At 31.9% G+C, this 25,980-nt stretch overlaps 1 protein-coding gene across 3 annotated transcripts in view; it reads left to right on the top strand.

The window, feature by feature from the left end:
- The window catches only part of LOC134684236 (low-density lipoprotein receptor-related protein 6-like), an 828,684-nt gene that overhangs the window by 348,182 nt on the left and 454,522 nt on the right, over window positions 1-25,980 (top strand). For 2 of the 3 annotated variants that reach the window (XM_063543500.1, XM_063543499.1), the window contains exon 1: window positions 15,209-15,405. The exons of the other annotated variant lie outside the window; for it this stretch is intronic. In XM_063543500.1, the coding sequence (XP_063399570.1) occupies window positions 15,345-15,405 (61 nt within the window). In that variant the 5' untranslated portion in view covers window positions 15,209-15,344. Of the gene's footprint in view, window positions 1-15,208; window positions 15,406-25,980 lie in introns of those variants that run through there. 3 annotated transcript variants of the gene reach the window in all.

The raw sequence follows: 25,980 nt of genomic DNA, 5'->3' as shown, positions 1-25,980 counted from the left end.
AAAAATCGAACTAAAGGTAAAATGGCCCGATTAATGACAAAACACTCAATCAATCACTAGTATGACATTACATAACACACAACAATCACTGAGTGATAGGCTCCACATTTTTTAAAAGCTTATATATAGAATATAGAGAAATTAAATGTGTTTGCAAGCATTCAGACCACCTAACTTTGGCCAAGTTGATATAAGTTAAGAACAACACAAATCAGTTCAAAAGGCAAGATTCGTGAGATTGGTATGCAATCGACCGTGCAAGGGCTGTACAGTCTGGCAAAGCCGTTAAAAACATCCATTTGTTGTTGGCACGCAACTTTAAAACTGCAAAGTATGACTTACAAGAGGACATATCTCTTTGGAAACTTCTGATTTCTTTTTCAATCACCAATCTCATACACTTCAGAAAGATGCTGAAAACACACTTTAACAAATCAGATTGTTTTTAGGCGTATGAATGCATACACCTTACGATTCTGCGTATACGAATGTTCAAATCTGAGGAGGCAATCAGTTTCTATAAATTAAAGTTAAAAAAACAATATGGTGGTGCGCTGCTTTTGCTTTGCACCAGCCAGTTGAAAGTACCCAATTTTAATGATTTTCCCATTTTTCAAACCTTTTTACATATATTTAGGCTAATATCATAAAACAAATCCAAGTTTTACAATTTAACTTCTTTTGACGATTTCACAAGATGAGGTGGACAAATGTGAACAAATTTACCTTAAAAAACTTTAGGTGTATGTAGTTATTGCTATAACCATGATAACACGTATGCAAGAGTAAAATGTTGAATATTTTTAGGGTCTAAATTACTATGTTGTCAATTTGTAACTGTGTGATTTTTTTTTTTTTTTACAAAAAGCATATAATTAAAACATCTTTACTTCATATAATTGTCAAAACACACATGAAGCGAAAAACATAAATAAAATAGGATATTCATGTACATTTGTATCTGGTAAAATCATTTCTTGTATCCATTTTAGATAATGAGACTGACTTGGTTGGTTATATACAATGTGACATTATATATCGAAAAAAACAATCTACTTTTAGGAAGTACACAATTCTTTTTCACAGAATTATTTCCAACTATGATATTATTCAAATTCATCGATATTTTTCATTTGTTTAACATGTTTTGGAATATATTCCAAAGCGACAGATTTCAACGAGACTGAAATGTACAAGAATACATCCTTAATAATTCTTACATTTGAAAAAAACGGCGTTAGACATATTATGCTATCTGTATACATGTGCAGTGACATATTTTCATGACCATGCGTATTCCCAAATTGGCCATACAAATGTAGTGTATTTTGACATGTAAGAATAAGTCTATCTTTTCTAACAAAAACAAATTTGTAAAATGACTAACGTAATTTTTATAGATGAAATAGTTGTTGTGGAATAACTAGGTTATGATTTGATTCAGAGGATTCACCTCAATTGACTTTTGAATAAATAGTTTATTATAGATTATTAATACTTGACAATTGATTGTCTCTGTATGCAATACTCTTCCACGATTAGTTAAACTCATTTTGATTTCCTGAAACAATTTTGTAAAACATTTTGAAAATTCCGAAATTTGTAATAAAATGGAATAAGGAGATTTGATATCATTGAATGGAAATAAAATTTGTTTTCATAATGATTAGGTTAGAAATAAAGCTATTGAAAGTGTGTACCCACAAAAATATGTCTCATGTTCGTATAAACATATACTTTTACAACGTTATCCACATTATTGTGTGTTAATAAAACCTACGAAAAAGAACATGATAATATAAACAATTGTACTATTTTGTTCTAAGTTACCATTCCACTTCATCCGAAATAACGTGGTAAGTTTATGAAATATTGGTCAATCCATTCATTCGCATATTTCTATAATAAGTATGTGCGTATTTTTAAAATTCCAAAAAATTTCCAGGATCTAATTCATCAGTAAGTTGTACAGTTCATGAGCGAATATACATAAAATTGTCTACAAAGAGGTATTCGAAAATGAAAAAAAAAGTTTGTTTTCATGAAACATTTCAAATTCCTAGGGTCATCTATTGATTTTGGAGTTGGTGTGTCTTTGATAAAATCAACATGACACCAAATTATATCAACGTAAGATTCAGTGTATATCAACTTCCCAATTATCAATTTTCCATTTCTCAGCAGTAACATACCCTCTGCCCCTTCGTATGGTGTTTACATATCACAATTAATACGTTATTCTCGTGCTTTTTTCACACTTTACGGACTTCGTATACAGTAGTGTGCTCCTTACACAAAAACTGCTTCAACAAAGTTATGAGGAGGACAGATTAAAATTGACACTCCGTATATTGTATGGACACCATCACGAATTAGTTGATCCATACGATGTGTCTTTGACCAAACTAAAAGACATTTTCCCACATGGTAGATTGTGGTTTGTCATTACGTCGTATAATCTTTTAATTATCGAACGTGACTTATTCCCGATTGTGACTGTTTTGCTGAGTGTGAATTCGCATTACTATATAACGTGTTACGGTACTTGTCTATCCCAAACTCATGTCTTTAGTTTGATGTTGTATTTGTGGTTCTCGTCGGATTTTGTCAAATTTGTTGACGTCTTTCCTATTATATTCATGTGTTATGATAAAGAAAATTAATCACCGCCTTCATTTATTTATTCTGTAATAAGTTGATACAGTTTCATTATGTATATCTTTTATATTCATTTGATAAAATTTACTGTTTGCAATAGCATGAATTGTTCTAAATAGTTAGGATGTTCTATCCCAAACTTAAAAACATAACCGTATTTGACATAACCTTTTTCAACTTTTGATCTTCAGTGCTGTACAACTTTGTACTTTTTTTTCCTTTTCAATCTCCTTTATCTGGGCGTCACTGGTCTTGTGTGGACGAGGAGCGTTTTTGGCGTATCAAATTTAAAACCTGATGCTTTTGTTCTCTGTTTGCCTCTAGTAATCATGTGTTTCTTTGTCTAATACCTTTTCCTATGTATTTGTATTGTAATACTGTAATATTATGTTGTCATTTCAATGTTATTTTTAACATTGCAATGAAAGTGCGAGGTTTGGCATGCCACAAAACCAGATTCAACCCACCATTATTATCTTTAAAAATGTCCTGTACCAAGTCAGGAAAATGGCCATTGTCATATAATAGTTCGCTTATATGTGTGTGACATTTTAACGTTGTGTGTCCGTTGTGTTGTTTGTTTTCTCTTATATTTAAGTGTGAATTCACATTACTATAAGACGTGTCACGGTACTTTTCTATCCCAAATTCATGTATTTTGTTTTAATGTTATATTTGTTATTCTAATCGGATTTCGTCTAATGCTTATTCCGTTTCTGTGTGTGTTACATTTTAATGTTATGTCGTTGTTCTCCTCTTATATTTAATGCGTTTCCCTCAGTTTTAGTTTGTTACCCCAATTTTGTTTTTTTGTCCATGGATTAACGAGTTTTGAACAGCGATATACCCCTGGTGTTTTTATTTATATGTCCTTTTTTTCTCAGATATAGTATGTAAATACGATACCGGGCTGGTATAAACATCAGTAAACTTTCAAATCATGTGTTATGATGAATTAAAGCGTCAGTAGTTTACTGATATTACAATCTCGAAATTAAACCAGGTAATGTGTATCACATATTTTCTCTCTTTTTGCAGAATTCACAGCGCTCCAATCATGTTATTATTACTAACGTTAAATCTCTAAAACCTGAAATAAATTGAACAACAAGTATTATCACAATTATCAATAATATCAAATTGAAAGTCTACAGGCCACTTATTATATAACTTTTACATTCCACAAATTGTTTGTTATTCTCTCGCCAGAATTTGAACCAAGCTACAGAGATATCGTGCAACCAAATCGCCTGCAATATTGTATCCAACGCGCTAGACCACTCGATCACTTTGGCTTCATAATTATAAAGCGTTCAGTGGTCGGGTTTTACCTTTCCTCGTTATTTCTTTTTAGCGTCGTTATACAGTACATATATACATGTATATATACGTCTTTCATCAGGACTAATTATTGTTTGTATTACATATGAATTATCATGTACTGCACTTTTTTAAATGTTGGGCATGCAAACGTAGATATGTTTGTTTTATATTTAAATTACAATGTTTCATCAATACATATCACAAATTATTCAATTATTGTATTTCTTGAAATTGGTATGAAATTGGTATGATTTAGCGTTTGTTTTGTGGAAATACAAGATTCAGACAAATGACCTTATATATAAAGTTAGCATAACACAAACTGAGGGCTGGGATTTAAAAAAAAAACACGTTTGACACCGCCGCACTTTTGTGCCTGTCTCAAGTCAGGAGCCTCTGGTCTTTGTTAGTCATGTATGAAATTTATTTTTTGTTATAATTCGGAGTTAAGTGTGACGTCCATTATCACTGAACTACTATACATTTCTGTGAAGAGGCCTGCTGAAGTACACCTTTATGTGTCGGAGTTTCTCGCTACATCGAAGACCCGTTGGTGGCCGTCAAGTGTTGTCTGCTCAATGATTGGGTTGTTGTCTCTCTGACACATGCCTCATTTCCATTCTCAATTTTATGAAATTTTACTCAATAACGTCAACATTCCGTCAATATCCTTTCTTTTCTTGAATATACATGATTGATTACAGGATGGATGCAGGCTACTTATTAAAGGAGTTAATAATGGTATGCTGTCAAATAGTACAAAAAGGTGAATGTTAGCTGTTTACCTTGTTTACAATTAATATTTTGTAATGGTATCAACTTACAATGTAATGTTTTGAAAACTTCTGACAATGTTCCGATGGATGGGTATCATGATCCATAAACTATTTTGTTTTTGTATAGTGCATCAGTATAACAAACTTAAATGTATAGCATTATTCAAAACAATTGTACCATTATATGTATCATGTGTATTACATAAATCCTAGCAAACACCAAAACGTCCTTAAAATGTTATAACAATGTTGTGTCTTATGTCATGAAAATATCACAAAAAACGTGAGATAACATAAATTGTATGGTTGGATATATATCGCTAAAATGATTTCTAAACTATGTGCATACTATAATTAAAATTATGTCAAGAAATATCATGATACCGTGAAAACCAATGGCGTATAAAACATTTTGATAATCTTTTGAAAAAGTTATGAACGTTTGAAAAACATTATGAACATCAAATAATGTTATAAAATGTTTTTGGAATATTTTCCTTTAAGTTTAACTGTGCCTAAAAAATGTCTTCAACATGTTTGAAGAAGATGTTTTTGGTTGATATTTTTATCATATCAATATCAATTTTCTAATACTTTTGGTTCAGTTTACTGCTTTTATAAATAACACATCATTATCCCTCTGTTAAAATTTTAACAAGGTGGCATAATATAAGATTCAATCTAGCATATTTTTCTTAAAATGACTTGTACCAAGTCAGGAAAGTGGCCATCGTTATATAAAAGTTCGTTTATGTGTATGTTACATTTTAATGTTGTTTTTCTGTTGTGTCGTTGTTCTCCTCTTGTATTTGATGCGCTTCCCTCTGTTTTAGTTTGTAAACCGGATTTGGGTTTTTTCAACCGATTTATGAGTTTCGAACAGCGGTATATACTACTGTTGCCTTTATTTACAAACAAATAGTGAAAACCAACAACAAAATAAAAAGTACAAATGAAACAAACATGGTAACGATGTGAGCACTTTTAATCATCTGCTTTGAATAGTCTATTCTGTATAATACCACTGTCCCGGATGAAGTGAGGGTATATGTCGTACCCCGCCACTTCTGGTGTTACTTTTTACCAGTTAGGTGCATGTCATTCATTAGTTGTCTTTAGAAGCTCTGTATCATAATATTTTTTCGAGCTTGTACTTGACTTGGTTAACATGCGTCAATCCGAGATTTAAATAAGCTTCTTCGTTATATGGACTTTGATCAATATTGATGGTCGTACGGTGACTGATTAGTTTTTAATGATAAGTCATTTTGTAAAGATTTGTGTCATAGTTCATTATACCGAACCTCCGTAGCTTTTGTTATCATATACATGTAAGCATAACTCACAACTGTTGATTAAATTCTATACAAATCACAAAAAACACAGCACATCTGAATGCCGCGGACCTTATTATAACAATTATTATTATTACAATTTACCCGTGTTTTGTTAATGCCTCTATTATCTATATCAATATTGCGTTGCTGAATATATGAATTATACATCTTACCCTGACGTCAATCGGATACTGAGATTGATGCATCATACTCCGATGAGATGTATTGAAATGAAATATGGAAAAAAAAGTTTGATAAAGTATGCTTTTAGACTTTCTTCCATCGACAAGAAAAAGTCCATTTGTATTAGGTAGAAAAAAATAGTATGATATTGTGAATTCAATGCCTTTTTAACGTTAAGTAATTTTATTTAAAAAAATTACGAGTTTTCTTTTTTAACAATGATACCACATATTTACGTTTGTATATTTTGAAAACAGAGTAGTATATTTCTTAAAGTACGATCAACGTTATTATAAACGGAACACTTATTTAATTTAGAAAAATGGTGAAAAGTTGGTAAAGTTGACTATGACAATGAGGGTCGGTTGAAGACAAAACTTTACGACAAAAGAGATGATTTCAGCTTTCCAATTGTGAACTTTCCATTTCTAAGTAGCAACATTCCAGCAGCACCTGCATACGGGGTATATATCTCCCAAGTGATACGATATTCCCGTGCTTGCATTTCCTATCATGATTTTCTTGATAGAGGGTTACTGCTCACAAGGAAGCTATTAAACCAAGAGTTCCAAATGGTGAAGTTGAAATCATCCCTTCGTAAATTTTACGGACGCCATCACGAGTTGGTTGACCGTTATGGAATAACCGTTTCACAAATGATATCGGATATGTTCCTTACGTCGTAACTACAATCCCCTTCCCTTTCATGAATTTGACCTACCGAATTAGACTATTTACCGGATTTGTAATCACATAAGCAACACGACGGGTGCCGCATGTGGAGCAGGATCTGCTTACCCTTCCGGAGCACCTGAGATCACCCCTAGTTTTTGGTGTGTCATGTGTCCTATCGTTTTTCTGTTTGTCTTTTTCATTTCTAGCCATGGCGTTGTCAGTTTGTTTTAGATTTACGAGTTTGACTGTCCCTTAGGTATCTTTCGTCCCTCTTTTGATAATGATAGCGCAAACATTTTCGTTGATTTGATTAAAACTAAAAACTAAAGATAAAAATACTTACCTTTTGTTTGTGTCATTCAATTTCTTGAAGAGTAATTTTAGTCAAAATGCGTATCTGGTGCACAATATTTGGCACCGTTTATGTTATATTAAAGTTACGTTACCATTATTATTGATGTCAACAGTTACTACGTTAAAAATGAAAGCACACAATCACATTATTCATGCAATTATACAAAACAGTGAATACATTAACAAGTTTGAAGATATAAAACTAAATTCGACAGCACAAACATATCAAGAGTGATACATTTTTTCAATGAAGACAATACACAACTTATAAGATACACATGTATGTAACTGATATAATGAAAACATAACATAAGCAATTTGTATGAAATGCATTGCAGCCAACGTTATACATTTCATAGTTGGAAAATCAGAATAACTTGATATGTGTAGACTATGTAAAAAGCTGAATATAACAAATTAGGAAGTAACTAACACATCGAAATAAATGATATAGAAAAATTATAAATCATAAGACGTCTTTAAACGTACGAAAACAAAATGTAGTATTATACAATATCAGCAAGTTTGATTTTTACAATAATTATAAGTAGTCGTGATCTACGTATGACAATTCACAAACTGAGTGCAAACGGATTGGTTCTTTTAAATAGCTTGCTATGAATTTTGTGATGTTTGGCTGCTTCCATTAACTTTATTACATTTCATTAAAACATAATAAAACAATAAATACCATTCAAACAGGGGTATGGATGTCTGTATATTACTATTAGTTATCGTTAATCGTGATTTAATATGGTTATGTTAACATACCTGATTATATGAAAAGCCTCAGATGTCATATTTTAGAGATTAACAAAATGTTATGCTGAAGCTTAAAATGTAAAGTTTCGACAGCGTGATGTTGAATTGAGTCAATAAACGCTAACTCTGAATTACAATATCTTTAGTTGAATCTGTGCAATGTTGACTTGCAATGACACGTGCTTTAGTCGTGATAGTATAATGATAAGTCATGATGTTCTGATGATATGCAAAACACACATTACATTGAGTTTAAAGTAAATGAGGTGTAATTGACGTTGCATGATGTTAGCTTGCAGATGGATAATGCTTAGTCATCTACTTTGGTTGCTTTGATCACAAATAAAATGAGTAGCTAAAATGTATGGTGCTGACTTGTTATTAATAAATGTTGAGCTGAGAGAGTACGATGTTATATCATTGTGCTATTGAGATAGGTCTATCATGCAATCTGTTGAGTTAAAACACAATGATGTACAGTTTAGAGTACATGATGTTACGCTAAGATATCACGATGGTGTGTCAGTATAATGTCACGATGGGCTAACCATACGATATGATCACTCGATACTACACGACGCACAGTTGAAATTTTGTAATGTTAAGCTAAGATAGCATGATGTTATATCAGTATAATGTCAAGATAGGCTTACCACACGATATGCTCATTTAAAACTACACAACGTACTGTTGAAAGTATCTGATGTTAAGCTATGATAGCATGTTTTTATATTATTTGAATGTCACGATAGGTTAATGTCTACTGTCTGTGAATCCCAACTACGACGTAAGAAACATATCCGATATCATTTGTGAAACGGTTATTCCATAACGACCAACCAACTCGTGATTGCGTCTTTATTAATAGTTATCAAAGGTATCAGGATAGTAATTTAGTTCGCCAGACGCGCGTTTCGTCTACACAAGACTCATCAGTGACGTTCATATCAAAATATTTATAAAGCCAAACAAGTACAAAGTTGAAGAGCCATGAGGATCAAAAATTCCAACAAGTTATGCCAAATACGGCTAAGGTAATATATGCTTGGGATAAGAAAATCCTTAGTTTTACGAAAAATGAAATAAGTTACTGTCCATGCAGCCGGCACTTGAGGATGTTTTTGTTTCAATTGTTCAGGTTTCCAGGTTCGTGTGTTTCGTATCAACTTTGAAAAGTTATGTCTGGACATTTCGATGTCAACGCGCAACAGTTAAGATCAAACCGTATCTATTCCTCAAACCGACAATTGTGAACATGGTGAATACGTTTTTGGATGACCTGTTCTAATACACTGGAAATAGTACGAGTTTATTAGATAAGTAATTACAAAAGCCATTACTCGATAAAACTTCGTACTATATCAACACTTTGGAAGATTCTCAAACGCACAGATTGTAACATAAAAAATAGTTTTTATTCATGTATTGATTATCATGTGTTCTCTGATTATCTTTATTAATGCATTTATTGTCAATGCAGCTGGCACTAACAAACGTATTTTTTTCAATTGTTCAGGTTTCCAGGTTCGTGTTTTTGGTATCAACTTTGAAACATACTGTCTTGACATCTTTCCAACGAAAGCCGAGAGGATTATTTAAATCCCCAAAACCCTACATTTATGTATCTTGACTTACCGAAGTCTATTTAAATTATTTTTTTTCAATTATAAATACAAATCCATTAAAAAAAGCATAGGTTCGGTTAAATCATCATATGGATAATTCAAACTTTACCATTTTAAACGAACTCAAAAAAGATTAGTAATTTTTACAAAATTATGAGGGTACGAGTTAGTGATTACACAACTACTCAGAAGTGAAAAATGTAATCAACAAATTGATTGGATTATCCTTATTGTAAATGCATATTATTAAATTTAATCTTATTATGCAATATTTGAAAGTTGTTTCGGAATGGATTTATGTGTAGTGAATTTTAATATAATGGAGAAAAATAAAACAATAGCCAAATTCAATGTATTTTAATATGTAGTTTATGTGTAACACGCCTGGTAAACCATCTAATCATAAGCAAATGGTTAAGACGGAAAAAGGTTGCTTGCACTTCCTGTTGAGCTTTTCTGGTTCAAAATATCCAAAATAACACAATGTAGGTCAACTTTTTGTCAATTTACTGAAAAGTCAATGAGTTGTTTTTGTAAAAAAGAAGAATATCATGCCATAGATAATTGAATTAGGGTTTGTCTAGTATATAATACTGACCATTATTATTTAAAATGACATCGGAATGACTTTTCTCCAGCAGTTATTGACAAAATGACAGTGCGATCATCGTTATAGTTAACATATATATCAGTAAATTGGTATTTTTCTAAAACCTTGGAAACATAGAATTACAATTTGTTATTTTTCTTTACGAATTCAATTTCATTAAGCTGAATATGTTTGCATACACAAGCTGTATATGAATAGTATTGACCTATAATGCAAGTATGTCCCAAGTCAGGAGCCTGTAATTAGGTGGTTGTCGTTTATCTGAGCTTAATGTAAAAAAGTGAGATAATCCTAGTTTATCTGAGAAAATCTTGGTTTATCTGAGATAATCTAGGATTATCTATAAAAGTTGTTCATGCGTGCCATGGAAATGCTTTGTTTTTGGAATGAATTATGAAATATTCATTGTATGACATATTCAGCTTGACAAGCGTGTGAATTAGGAAATATAACATAAAAGAAAAAATGAAACATTAAGATTTGAAAAAAAAAATCAAACAGTTAAACACTGCAAATTCGGACACATTTTTTTTTAAATGCGAATAATGCAACGGTGTGCGTATCGCAATAATGCAAACTAACATACTGGTATTTGAAACGTGCATCTGTATGGAGAATATCCAAAAATAATTATCTTGCATTTTCGACCATTCTTTAAAATCATAAATAAATGCAAGCTATACATTTTGAATATACAGATGTATTTTTTTCTGTTTCATGTGTGAAAAATTAATGATTGAATATTGGTTTGCAATTTAAAGAACAATGAGGAAAATATTCATGCTATAGCTAAAAATTTTAAATTGATCTTGTTTTTTATGCCCCACCCACGATAGTAGAGGGGCATTATGTTTTTTGGTCTGTGGCTCCGTTCGTTCGTTCGTCCGTCCTTCCGTCCGTTCGTTCGTTCGTTCGCAGGTTAAAGTTTTTGGTCAAGGTAGTTTTTGATGAAGATGAAGTCCAATCAATTTGAAACTTAGTACACTTGTTGCTTATGATATGATCTTTCTAATTTTAAAGCCAAATTAGACTTTTGACTCCTATTTCACGGTCCATGGAACATGGAAAATGATAGTGCCAGTGGGGCATTCGTGAACTTTGGACACATTCTTGTTTATCATGTTGTAAATGCTATTATGTATTATTGATAAAAAAGCTACATGCCAATTTGAAAGTTCTTGTAATGTAAAGAATAATTAATTAAAGCAGCTGCAGATTGGTCAGAGTAGTATTTATATGAAGTTATTATGAAGGTACACTTGATTTAGAACTTACTGAGAAATATTTTTTAAAGACCGTCCACTTCTCAATATGAAATTAATAACGTATCGTTTGAAAGAAGATATTTCCCCTATTCAGATAAATCACGAACGCATATAACATTTTGTAAATATATAAACGTATATGTTTGTTATTTAACACTTCCTTATTTCATCTTTGTATTACTTAACAATATATTAGACCCTATGCAGATGACGTGGCACTGGTCTTCGTGTAATAGCAGGGATAATTATTCAGTCAGAGGATAATATTTCTGAATGCTTTATAAAAATAACTAAAATTTATAAGTCATACCTTTTTGTTTGTTTTTTTAAAGCACGTTATAAACGACTGGTGTACGATCGAAATAAATATCATATTTTTTTCAAAGGAACACTTAACTTTATGAGTAATTTAATCTCATATATTTCATACCCAGTCACTTTTCTTTGTTGACTACTTTTGATAAGAGCCAGACTTCAAATAGTTGTCTCAAACATAATAATTTGATCTGCAAACTTGGATAACTTTTAGGTAAACGTGATATGATTATGAATACTAGTTATAATAATTACATGACAAACATCTATAAATAAATATAAACTAGCTTTATATATAAATTATTCTGCGTTCTGGATTTACATGGACTTATCATCGAAACTTGATCTTAAGATGTCAAAAGGCTTGAATATGACACTGTTTGATTTAAATAATGTGAGTTTAGAATCAATGAAATATTATCGCTTGAGAAGCCGAGGTGAAAAATAGCTTTGTCATTAAATATGCAGGTGTTATGACCATTGAAAATGTAATATATGTTAATCAAGCATAATCTATATCTATATACGCATGATTTTAACTAAAAAAAAAAAGAATACGTGTACAGTCGTTTTGGAGATAACGTTAACTTAGTTGTCTCTTATAGCAATCGTGGAAAAGTTAAACAATGCCAAATTAAGTAAAGTAGACGTTTGTTTCTACCATGCAACTCCTAAATAATATCATTATAGAGATGAACAAATTTGTATTAAAAGGACGACAGCAGAAACGATAGATGACGGAAGGCGAGTTATTCTGTATACTTACATGCGTTGTATCTAGATCAGGCCGTTTAAATAGGCGCATGTTTGTTTGTAACTGTACTTCCGTCGATCTTTTGTAATTATCTGCTAATATTTACAGAGACTCGGAATGTTCATAAAAGTAAACAAGCTAGTAGAAAAAATCTATGAAAAGCATCCTCACATAATCATTGCAAAACATATTAAACAAAACATTCATTTAATCTGCTGTCCGTATCAATTTTTACATTTCCAAGTACTTAAAAAAAGTCTAACTTTTATGTTTGATAGGAAGCAACTCTTAATTGACTTTGAAACGCCTAATTAAAACTAGTTTAGTTTAAACTGTTGAACATCCAGATTAAGAACTGACGTAGTGCATGTAGTGTTTTTCGACAAAAACGAAGGTAAACCAGCTTAATGGAATGAATTAATGAAACAACCTGTGAAGTATAAACCATTCAGATAGTTATTACGTGCAATCAATAGACAAAGTAACAGGATATACAAAATTTGAACGAAATTCATGTTCTTTCCTCAACTCAAATCATACAGTTTTCTGTACGTTAATTCTATCGAATGGTAGGCAATTTAACACAAAAAAACTCATATTCTGTACTGACCTATAAATACATACAAAATCATACTATGGAACTAAATTGTAAACATATCCCATAAGGAACGAAACGGTAAACAATTAAAACTACCATATGGTACGAACTGGTCATGGTATGAATTTTTTATGGTACGCAATGGTTTTTGTGATGGTATAAAATGGGTAGTCGGAATTTGTTATGGTATGAAATGCCTATTATTTGTAACAGTTCATCAGCAGTGGTTTCAATCCATGTGTACGCAATGCAAATATCACTAGTATGTTTTAGCCCGGAAGCTTTCAGTAATCTACTTCTATCAACATAAAGATGAGGAGTAGGTTTACGAGCTTCAATTTCAAACAGTGACCCCATCGAAGGTCTACTTTGCCTGAATTGGAAACTTATCTATTTTAATTATTACATAAGTTATCTGTGTATCAGCCGAACAATAAGATAAAGGAACACCTGTTATAGATCAGGAAGCGCCTTCCTTTCCATTCGGAATGTATGCATGTCTATTCCTGTCCTTACCATTATAAACGTACATACATGTTTGCGTGTGCCAATTTTAAAAAGCCAAATATTACCAAAAGGGTTCTGAATCTAGGGGATCTATAATTAAATGAGAAAAGTATTGTTTTTGATGAGTAATGAAAGTAAAAAGATAATGTACATCCTTGAAATTGTAGATACAAAGGTCAGGCTACTGTTTTCTATACAGATACACAAACTTCTGTTTTTTGTTAATATCGACAATTCATCGACGGATAATTTAACGAGAGAGTTATCAATAATCACTTCAGTACAAATACACGGATTTCTTATTTGATGATATCCTGAGTCGACTAACAGTGCCACCAGGAATGACTTCAAACAATCTGTGATAAGGGAAACTAACACTGTTACTTCAAATGTCTGCAGATTAATTTGTTCAAGATTTTCTCAAACTATCAACTGACGTGGTTGATTATCTGAATATTGTGTTATCGTATTCTTTTATTTGTCTTTGCAAAGTATTACTTTTACTGTTTATGCTATTTTTGGTAGTTTGCATTTGACGTGGTGCGGTACTAGTATACCCTGTTATTGCGTAATTATGTTATTATTGTGTTCTTGCCTTCCTTTTTTTGCAAATATGGCTTGTATATAATGCCTTTTTATTTTTCTATGTTAACACGTTTATTTCTTTTTATAGGAATTAAGCTTATAAGACAATTTGGACTGCTGTACCCGCATTTTTTTTATATCTTTATCTATTATGTCTGTTTGTTTTGTTCACACATCGTTGCCAATAGGACAGGTCTTGCAAGTCAGAGATTAAGCTAGCAATAAAGCAATGTTTAAGCCACCATTTCCTACATAAGAAAATGCCTGTACCAAGTCTGGAGTATATCACGACAATAAATAATCCTTAATGAGCAATCGTAGTCTGCTTAACAGTCTTCTCTGATCCTGATCTTTCAAAATATATATGTTTAGCTTAAATCAACAATCAACTGAAAGAAAGGCATCATTTTACATGTTTCAGCAGTTTTTAACAAAATATAAAATCGTATTAAAGATGCCAAACATGTTATAAACACTGATATAATTTGAGTCTTTTCAGACAGATATATTGTAACAAGATGACTAGCTTGGTGTAGTGAAAGTACTATTTTTTGTAGGAACAACTAGTTAAAGCATGCTTTTGTAAAATGGAGGAAATGACTTAACATCCTTTATGTCCAAGTTTTGAATATTAAGCATGATATAAAAAACTTAGTTCCCCAAAACAGTAGCAGTTCTTTGCCTACAACAATAGTGTGTGTCGCTAAAAAGGAGAATACAATAATACAATTGGTATTACATATATTGGAAATTAAATCATGAAGAAACAAATTAATATCTTCTCTTCCCCAATACTTGTTTAATCTTTTTATTGCAGAATTGCGTACGTGTCAATAAGGTCCTTAATACGCTGTGTGTACATATAATATCCCAGTGATATGTAATATGCCGGTAAAAATACACCCATGATAAAGATTCGCTTAACTAAACACATTGTTTCGTTTATATTAAGACCTGAATATTTCAGTTAACATATTCAATCAAATAAAGGATGAAACAAGCCTTGCTCTGATTTAAATGGAAGTACAAATTGTGTTGTGTTTGTGTGTTTTACTGCATTGCCAAAAATTGACATCGTGTAAGTATTCTTGTGTAATGTATTATTGTCTCATTATTAATCATATAACCTGTTTTATATTAAGGAATCTTGAATGTAAATATCAAATCGATATAATTACATGTACTTCTTTTAGTAGGTGCTTATAAAGGTACGACTTTACAAAGTAGAACTTCCAGTGAAGTCTTACAATGTTTTGTATAAGTCCCCCAGGTGTTTCTATCTTTTTTGGGAGGGAATCGTTTATAACAAATACATAACGCGAACATGTATTGGTAACGAGAATAAAGAGTGTTGCAACTAAAGATAATACTATTATGCATATTTTTAGGGGCCAGCAAAAGGACACCTACGGGTGCGGGAATTCTCGCTACATTGAAGACCCATTGGTTGCCTCCGGCTGTTGTCTGCTTTATGGTCGGGTGGTTGTCGCCTTGACATATTCAACATTTCCTTTCTCAATTTTATAATATTTTGAATGTTTACAAAAAATGATGGAATTTAAAAAAAGGTCAAAACATATATTTTAATTTCACGACAATGATAATGACATAAGTTACTGAATCATCGCGTGGACACACAATCAGACATTTATGGTTTAAAACATTAACCAAAAGGGCTTGACATATGGAATCAAGATAAAACATAACTTGATAAGTTTGTATCGGTTTGTTTTGATCTGATTTGTTAGGCGTTATTTCTGTTTTATTTATTTCTCTTTGAATTTTGAACAATAATACATCTATTGAACCACCCAACACTCCCCCTTTTCGTTTTCGTTACTTGTCTTATTCATTCCATTTGCATGTTTCATTCATTCCAAATTTCGATCAGAAATGTAATAAATTGATTAAAAATGTAGTGCTGTAAACGTGTGAAACTTGACATTTCATGTATGTAGGTTTACATCATGTGTGAACGACGATATTATTCTGACTCGAATTTAATCTATTGTGTTTCATAGACAGATTTTGTACTTTAAAAATAACTATAGTACTCGTATTTTTTCGACATCTAAATACTGATGACCCTCATATCGATCATACTGACTTATCATAGTACATACATTTAAATATAACAACAAAATAGTAAACCGTTGATTAATGTACACATTGGTATCTCGGCCTATTACATCGTCTCGTTTACAAACATTATACGAGACTGTTTTATTATCAAGATGAATAAATATTTAACCAGGTCATAGATGAGAATGTTATCTAAATACACATACAGTGAAACTTGAGAAATCCGATCCTTGACTTAACCGAATTTCTTTTAAATGTCGTAAAATGTTTTATTATCAAGATGAATACATAGTGAATAATAACCAGTGTAGTAGGTGAGAATGTTATCTAAATACACATACAGTGAAACTTGCGAAATCCGATCCTTGATTTAACCGAATTTCTTTTAAATGTCGTTAAAAATAGCACGTAGTTGTTAAATGTTAATATAGGGATGACATACCATGCAGTGTAGGGAACGATGTATAACATTATTGAAAGTTGATCATGAATAATCAAAAGACAAACATGCATTTCATTGTGTTTATTTATACGCAAGTAGTGGTGTCGAATGTGTGTGTACAAATATATGTACTTCTACAATTTCAAATGGTAATTATAATTATGAGTTAATTGTGTTGACATATACTTGAACATGAAAAAGGTTTATCACAAGAAAAATATGTCCCTAATAATACTGAATTGAATAAACAATGAACAGTTCGACAAGTTTTCTATATACAATTGTTGCTACATACATCAACAAAAAATTTTCCACTGTGGGATTTTGTATCAACTTGAAAGAAATGTGTATACAACATGTACAAATAAACAAATTAACTCACTCTAAAAAAAAATGTTTTTTTTTTTATCTGCTCTTGGCTCAGATACATTTTCATTTTATAGTATAGCTCAAATTTTAGGCACCATAATTGGTTAATTAAACATCTTGTTATCATAATGTGTCGTGTATGGTGCACTTATCTGTTTGATTATAAAACGTATCATGACTGCATTCCTGTCATCAAGTTGTATTTCGTATAGGTTAGCTACAGCGGTAGAAATTTCAAAATAGTTTAAGGACAAGTTAGCATATGGCGATTCTAGAAAACAAATATCGTCAAAGATTTTTTTTAGCGAATACCAGGAATGAAACACAAGTAAATTATAATAACATACAATTTGCACAGTCATCTTGATTGTTTTATTGAGTCACAAATATCAAAGCGATCATGGGTTTCTGGTGTCTAAAATATTCGTTTTTTTCTGTTAGACTCATTTTTTATATTTAACACTTTCATAGTAAAGTATGCATATTTTCTTGATACGTTTATAATGTAATTTGAAAAAAAAATATATTTATGGTCCAAATACTCATATGGTCTGGCCCGTTAATAACCAAACGAGTACTATACTCATAGGGTCCGACCATACGCGTACGGTCGGACCATACGCGTATGTCGGACCATATGAGTATACGCATATGGTCAAGACCATACGAATATGGTCCAAATACTTATATGGTCCGAAATATAACCACTAGTTCCGGCCTGTCATAACGAAAATACAAGAAAGTAGTACATATTTAAAAAAAATATATTTCCTATTCATAACTCCATATTTTGCAATAAGTGAAAAATATAGACTTACCTCAAAACTGCATTTAAAAGCAATATTATCCGAATTTTGAGTGTTCACGTTACAATAAAAACATTCAGCCGTAACGTATACATGTGTTTTTCGTTACGTTTTAAAATTATTTCAATGCGTCTAGAGCACTTATAAACAATTGCAGAATTGTATTTTAAAATTAATTTGTACATTTTGTCGAGCTATATTGCATAAACTTTTTTTTTTGGCATCACATCTATAGGTATACAAAATTTGGCTTAAACAACCCTGCGAAAACGGCATATGATATGCAAGTAGGGTGCAATACATGTGGATTTTTACCTTAGGTATAGTTTGACCTTCATTAGTATGTTCATCTATAAGTCTGCCCTAAGTATAGATAAAAAATTTCAATATTAGAACAGTGTTGTTAAAAACAGAAATAAGCATGCCCGTTCATAATTCACATTAACTGTGCGGTTTTTTTCCACGCTCGAAATGTTCTTATAACGAACAGGAGAAATTAATTAGGCCGTTTTGCTGCGTTTCTGTAGGGTTTTCAGTCAAACGATGATTTCTTGATACGAATGTTGTATCAAATAACGTTTATGTTAACCATTATGGATGATGTGCTGATATGCCTATTGAAGAAATTGGTAAATGTTATTTACTATGTTAAATCAAAGAGTTGGATCTTCTGAAACATCGCGAAAAACCTGATGTATGGGCGCTTGTCTAGCTTACGATTTTCTATATTGTCAATATTGCCATGTCGAAATATACTTTTCCAGTTTTAAATGAAAAGTCTCCATAATTGTTTTTTTAAGAACACAAATTGAAGCGAACAAAAACATCAACATACACAAATACGTATTGTAGTGAAACATATTTTTTTAAGTAAAACTATTGCTAATTTAAAACAGAAATAAAACCTCGGTTTGAAAAGAGTTTTTTTTGGTAGTGTTTGTAATATACAATATTCTTGAACGTGTTAAAGAACTTTTGAAAATATATCAAACCGATTCCAAAAAGCATACCTCGATTTCCAACACACGGATGTATAATGAACACCTGACCGATTTTATTTAATAGATTTATACTAATTTTTTACATTCAAATTCAAATGGCCAACACATGCCCTTTTCCATTTTCCGTTTTATAGACAAGTGTTACTCCTATACGTAGGCGCATTTTAAAGAATTGCTATGTTTTGTACAATAATGTAAGTGTATTAATTGTAACTAATGAGAAATGGGAAGTTAACAATTGGAATAGAAAGCGTACGAAACACCTTTTATTTGTTCGTTGAAAACTTTTATTCAAAATGTATGAAATGCAATGAAATAGTAATGATTGACGAGAATATCCGTATCAACAAGATAGAATTATGTAGACGAAACATATATCAGATGTTATGTTTTGCAATGCAATGATCGTGTAGTTCTCTCTATGTACTCAGGCATTTTTAAGTTTTAATTTTTTTTTTATGCTTTGATGCTTTGCTACAGATTATTACATTTAGAACTTTTCTTTAAACATTGTTAAACGTGAAAAAAGAAACACAAATGCAAACAAGGTAAATTATTGAAATATGTGACAAATTATGACAGATATTCCTTCTTAGTTAACATCATAACAAGTTTATTGTACCGACTATGTCAGATTCCCAATCGCTATATTTTGACTGGGTAAGAGATTGCTGACAGGATGAAACATACATTTTAAGACACACCTACCTTGTCGATTCACTTAGAATATTCCCTTAGTGAGTTCAAGAATATTTTATTGAGAATGTTCAATTATTTTTGTGTAAACAGGTCAATTTAGATAATTCGAAAATCAATAAACTAATGTATCATCTTTGTACAGAGATTTAGAAGTTTCAAATATCTGAAATAATGAATGACAGTCCTGAAGTTCATGGGCTTCAGTTGTTCAAGGAAATTTTACTATGCAAAATGCAGTGTTACTAGTGACGGAGACCCAATTAAATCCATAATGTACGAAAGCTACTTAACAGCTATTATAATAATTCCTTATTAAGGTCAAGGATCAGTAAATGAACTAGTCCATAGATTTTTTTTAAATTTTGAACTCAATTATATATTGAAAATATACATCCAAAAATGTAAAAAAAAGTATATGTCACCGACTTCGTTTTCGAGAAAAATCAACTTTTAGAATGGTCTGGGAAGGTACTAAATTACATTGAATATATAGGGAAAATCCTTGTTTTTCTTCTACATTTTTTGGTTTCCTGTATAAATCACACAAATCACTCATAGAACATTTTCTTCTTCTTTGTCTTACCAATTAGATGGTGTAAAAAAAATATATGGTCACCGACTTCGTTTTCCCGGTAGAAGCGACGCAACCTCAACATTTTGCCCAAAAAAACATCAAAAATCGTGACGTCGTCAGTTTTATTACATAACGTCAAGTTTTCATACTATGAAATTCCAACGTCTTGGTGTTGATTATGCATAATTATTATATATTTTGCATCGATAGGTTTTTTATATCCTAAGGGTCCGTCATTTATACATTTTAATTTTGTATTACCAAATTTCTTTATTCTTAATATTTTAGCACCCAATTGTTCTCTGTTATTTATTTTTTTGCACTTTATTCTGCAAGTTTTGCCCTTTATTCTTTGTTCCGTAAACCCAGATCAGACCCCCTTTTATAGAAAAGTATTTTAAAAGAAATCATTAATTGTAAAAAAAAAAAATATGACATGGTCATAATCAATAATTATGTATAAACAAATTACTATAACAGACGAAAAGACTTTGTAAATTACATGATTGCAAATGTTCGATAACAGCATGAAAATAGAAATAATTTTAATGTCTTGACTCAAAATAAGAAGTAACTGATGATATAATTTTTCTGTCTTTTGTGACTCTGGGTTTTCCAAAAAAAAGTTCCGATAACAGATTGGCAACACCATCAGACCCTTCGCGTTCATTTGCCAATATTAAATGGCGCTGCTCCAGTCCGGATTTCGCCATTTTCCGTACCATCCCTTTAGATAAAACTGACGCCGGTATAGTGAACGACGCCAGTCTCTTATTGAACGAAATCAGTTGTCTGACAGATAATAAAACATATTCCACCGAGAAAGAGTGGGGTGTAATTTTCTCATGTGTAAGCGCGAAATGTTCTACTAGTTGCTGGAGGGATTTGACATCTCCCACTGCATTATGTGCGTCGTATTTTACGCCAAGAATATCAAATACTAAGCTCTCCTGGTTAAATCGTTTCCCCGTTTGTTTCCTTTCTGGAAGCACAGTTCTCATTAAAGGTAACGAGTCAACAAAACCCTTACATTTTTGTTTAAAACTATTAAATGATAAATTATTCTCCATTGAATAAACTATAAATCTGGAATCAAAAAGCTTTGCATTATGCGCAAGTAATATACAGTTGTCAGGTAACCAATTAATAAATTCTTTAAGACTGTCTTGTATATCATCTGTTGGCATGATTTCACCGTTCCGGTATATTATTTGGCCACTTTTTGAAAAATCAGTAACTTTAGCAGCGGAACATGTGATGGCTTATTTCGGAACTATATAACGACATAATTGTATTATATCAGAGCAGATTCCTGTAACGATAAAGGATACCAATATATCGTCTATTTCTACAAATATTTTACATTGATAGAAGTTGACATCGCATATATAAACAAACATTATATAAATTATTCTACAAATTCTTGAGAGAGTTTCGTGTGGTTATTAATATGTGACAATAGATTTTAAAATGTGCGTCCATGCAGAGAGCAACTGCAGTTGACACCAATAAAAAAAAACAACATGATGCGGTGTAGTTGTCAAGGAACCAACTATCCACTAGAGTTCACATGCGATGGATATAAGCAATTACAGACTAGAGTACGGACTTAAACAAAACAAAAAAACAGACGAACAGACGCCGGACGTTTGTATATCATAATACGTCCCGTCAAAGTTATGACGGGCATATACAGATGTGAAAAAATGCAGAAAGATACCTAACGGCCTTATTTTTAACAAAATAATTACGATCTATTAATCAAGATCTTGAAAAGCGTATCGACCGGGAATATTTGTCTTTGGTTTTATCTGCAATTTGACGCTCCGTACAATAATATATTAAAAAGAAAATGTGGTATGATTGCCAATGAGAAAACTATCCACAAAAGACCAAAATGACACAAACATTAACAACTAAAGGTCGCCGTACGGCCTTCAACAATGAGTTCTTCGTATATTGATAATTACTAAAAAAAAAAAAAAAATATATGATATTGCGAATCATCTTACCGAATCCTGTTGTTTCTAGGTCAAAATAGACACATGTCGTTTCTTTTAATGGTATGGGCCAAGCTTCAGCTTCTGGTTCAGGTGGGGGTATACACTCAATGATATTGTCATCAGTGTTTGTAAAGGTAGTAGCCGATGATACGCCCGATTCGTAAGTTTTCCCTTCTCTTATTTCTTTTGATTTTTCTTTCTTGATTTTTCTGCCCTTTTTCGACATTCTTTTCAACTAAGCCGTTCTTGTGGTCTCTTTTTCTCTCTCTGATTTTCGCTTTCTCTCAAGACGTTGTCGTTGTAATACAGTATATTTTCCAGGAGACAGATGGTGCAATTCATTCACCTTTGTAATTATAGATCACATGTTCGACATTAATGGAAAGCAACAAAATAAAGTTTGATATAAACAATAATATTCTAATTTGGTACGCTAATGCGGCGTAAAGCAACTAACAATCAATCTAATTTGGTATGGTATTTTTGGCGCATTAATTTAGTTTTTTCCTTCAGATCAACCCCCAGTTTATGGTGAGATTCGTGTTGCTACTATGGTTTTTTCTTGTGTGCTAATATTTGTGTCAGTCTTTTCCTATTTTAGCCATGGCGTTGTCAGTTTATTTTCGATTTATGAGGTTGACTGTCCCTCTGGTATCTTTTGTCCCTCTTCTTTATATATATATTATGTATCATATTTTGGTAATTTTAGATAAATGCAAAATTTCATTTTAAAATGATGCACGCATTTAAATCATGTATACAACTTGTTTTCTTTTTAATTAGGAATGATACTGAAATGTATTTAAAGTAACAATTCCCTTGCAAAAGGTCTACATACAAGCGAAAAAAGTAAATTTACATTTGATGCATAGCGTTACATTGCCTATGTAGAAACAGGGAGAAAAGTTTTTTTTTTCTTTTAAACAAAGAATGAGATAAAAAAATAAATTTGATTATGCAAAAATACAAAAGAAATCCATTATTTTATTTCATTTATCTTTAGAATTACTTGCCTCTGTAATATATGAGCGACCCTCGTTCTTCTGTGCAACACCAGAGGCAACACGGAACGCCAAAGACTCACTTCCGCCGAAATGTTTCGCTTTTGGTGCCTTCAAAGCGATCATATTATTCAACGACTCATTTCCTTGAGAACTACCTAAATGAGACAATTTTTCAGAGTTGGATGCATATATGTCGAAAAGTTTGTTGAGCTCGTTCCTCAGTTCTTCTCCAGTCAAATTTTTACCGTATGGTAGACTTTTATGCTTGTACGTGTCAGGATTTTGTGATATTGACACCACGTTTTATCACACAATATATGGTCTCCAAATGCATGAGGGATGATGGATTTCAAAATTTTTCTTAGATTTTCCGGATTTCCTTTGTTTTGAGAGAGAGCATATGAAAAGTCTTTTGTAAGGTAGTTTACATCATTCATCGAAATTTTGTGCTTTTCCTGTAGTCCTATGAGATCCCGCGATACTATTTTCCTAACATGGTTCCTGTCACTAAATTTCATTATTTCAGCATTAACCTCTTTGCGAAGCCTTGCAATTGTTGTGCTGTCATCATCCATAGTAATGCTGCTTACAACACAGTCTGTTTTCTGTTTATCCTTCACCATTTGTACAGCTAGCTCAGATTCCATTGATTTTGCACTTCCTTGGTGATTTATTCTGCAATCATGGCCATCTCCTTTTTCATCTACACGGTCACATTTCCTGCAATCCCCATACTTAAGACCAAAGTTTACACATTTTCTAGTCGTCTCACCCAGTAAAGTTGCATGCCCTTATGAAATAAAAATGATAAAATTACTCATTGAATCGTCTTGAACAGAAAATAGTTTGATTGCTTTGAATACGACAAGAATACGAATAAATGTAATGAATGAATAGTTAGCTTGCTTTGTATATGACAAGAATACGAATAAATGCAATGAATGAATAGTTGTCGTATTTTTATGTAATGTATACGTGTTTCTCGTTTTTACATAGATTAGACAGTTAGTTTTCTCGTTTGAATGGTTTTACTCTAGTCATTTGTGGGTCCCTTTATAGCTTGGTGTTTAGTGTTGAAGGCCGTACCTTGACCTTATATGGTTTACTTTTATAAATTGCTATTTGGATGGAGAGTTGTCCCATTGGCACTCATAACATATCTTCCTATACTAGTATTTATGTACATACATTTAAATTCGAAATTATTTAATTATTCGGACTAATGATTTAAAGTACCTGTGAGACTGTTATAACATCTACCACTACCACGTTTTTGCCAAGCACCATCAAACGATACATGTATTGCATCTTGACCGTCTACTTCAATTTCCTTATTACCTGCGATATTAGCAGTGGTTTCTGGTATTCTAATCGAGAAAGACTTTAAACTCAGGTTTGTGTTACAGCTAATTTCCTAATGCATGTAAAGCAAGACTTTGGTTAGCTTGCTTGCTTTGTTTTTTATTGTACAATCATTAGGATAACACCCAATTAAATTCAAATATTATATATTCAGGTTAAACTATGCCTTTATATATTGTTTAAAGATTTCAATCTTATTTACAAAGCTTGCATAGACAATTATACAAACAAAGCAAGCAAGCCAACCAAAGTTTTGCCTTACATGCATTAGGAAATTAGCTGTAATAGAATAATAGGTACGTTTTAACATTAATAATGTTATCGTGATCACAACTGGATAATTGTTTTACATGGATTCAATCCCATAATGGACCATCGCAGGTTGCAGTATTGAAAAGGAAGAACATTTTGTTTTATTTTCCATTGAATGTGTTAACATTGAGCATAATACAATATATAACGGTATTTACAAAAAGACAAAAACAAGAATGTGTCCATAGTACACGGATGCCTCACTCGCACTATTATTCTCTATGTTCAGTGGACCATGAAATTTGGATGTCACGCAGTACGAAATGGAACACTACAAATAAAAAATGTCAAATTTCTCGGTTGTAAAATTAGAGTACTTATGTTTTTGAAAATTCTCTTTTTCTTACTTTTAAAAATATTTTATCAATTCATATAAAAAGTTTACATAGAATTTCCCATAATAATCCTATTTCAAAATTCAAGTAAGGTTAATCCAGTGAATTTTGCCCTCAAATGACCCTATTTGCACCCCCATGCCCACCCCGCTCAAATGCCCTATACAAGTGTTCACCCAATTCATTCTATTAAATTAAATACTTTGTAAGTTATGTAATCGTCATTTTGGTGGAACCAGGCTGAGGTCCCGGGTATGGAAACCCCATATTATTATGCATGGTGAATGGGGACTTGTAGTTGGAACACCACCTTCAATAATGGATCGGGACCCCACTTTGTAGCCGGATATATACGTCCCTGATTATTTTACCTCATACATGTGTGAGCGATTGCTTCTTATTGAAAGCATAAATATATACATGTATTTGGTATCAGTGTTATATTTGGTTTTATAGATTGTGTAATGCCATTTACTCATAATGACATAGTTTACGTACTTGCTCAGTGCTATTTCTTTTTCTAAAGCTTTCTGACATGACCATTTAGCGTATTCTTCAAGGGTTTCCAATTTCTCTTTCTCTGGATTTTAACGTGGTAATACTGACAGTAGGTAAGTTGAGAGCAGTTATAAAGTTCACAGTTTGGACTGGGCCCATTCCTGCA

This window comes from Mytilus trossulus, chromosome 9, assembly GCF_036588685.1.
Source record: "Mytilus trossulus isolate FHL-02 chromosome 9, PNRI_Mtr1.1.1.hap1, whole genome shotgun sequence".
Lineage (NCBI taxonomy): Eukaryota > Metazoa > Mollusca > Bivalvia > Mytilida > Mytilidae > Mytilus > Mytilus trossulus.
Note: the sequence above shows the minus strand (reverse complement) of the source record. Positions and strands in the feature narration are given on the sequence as shown.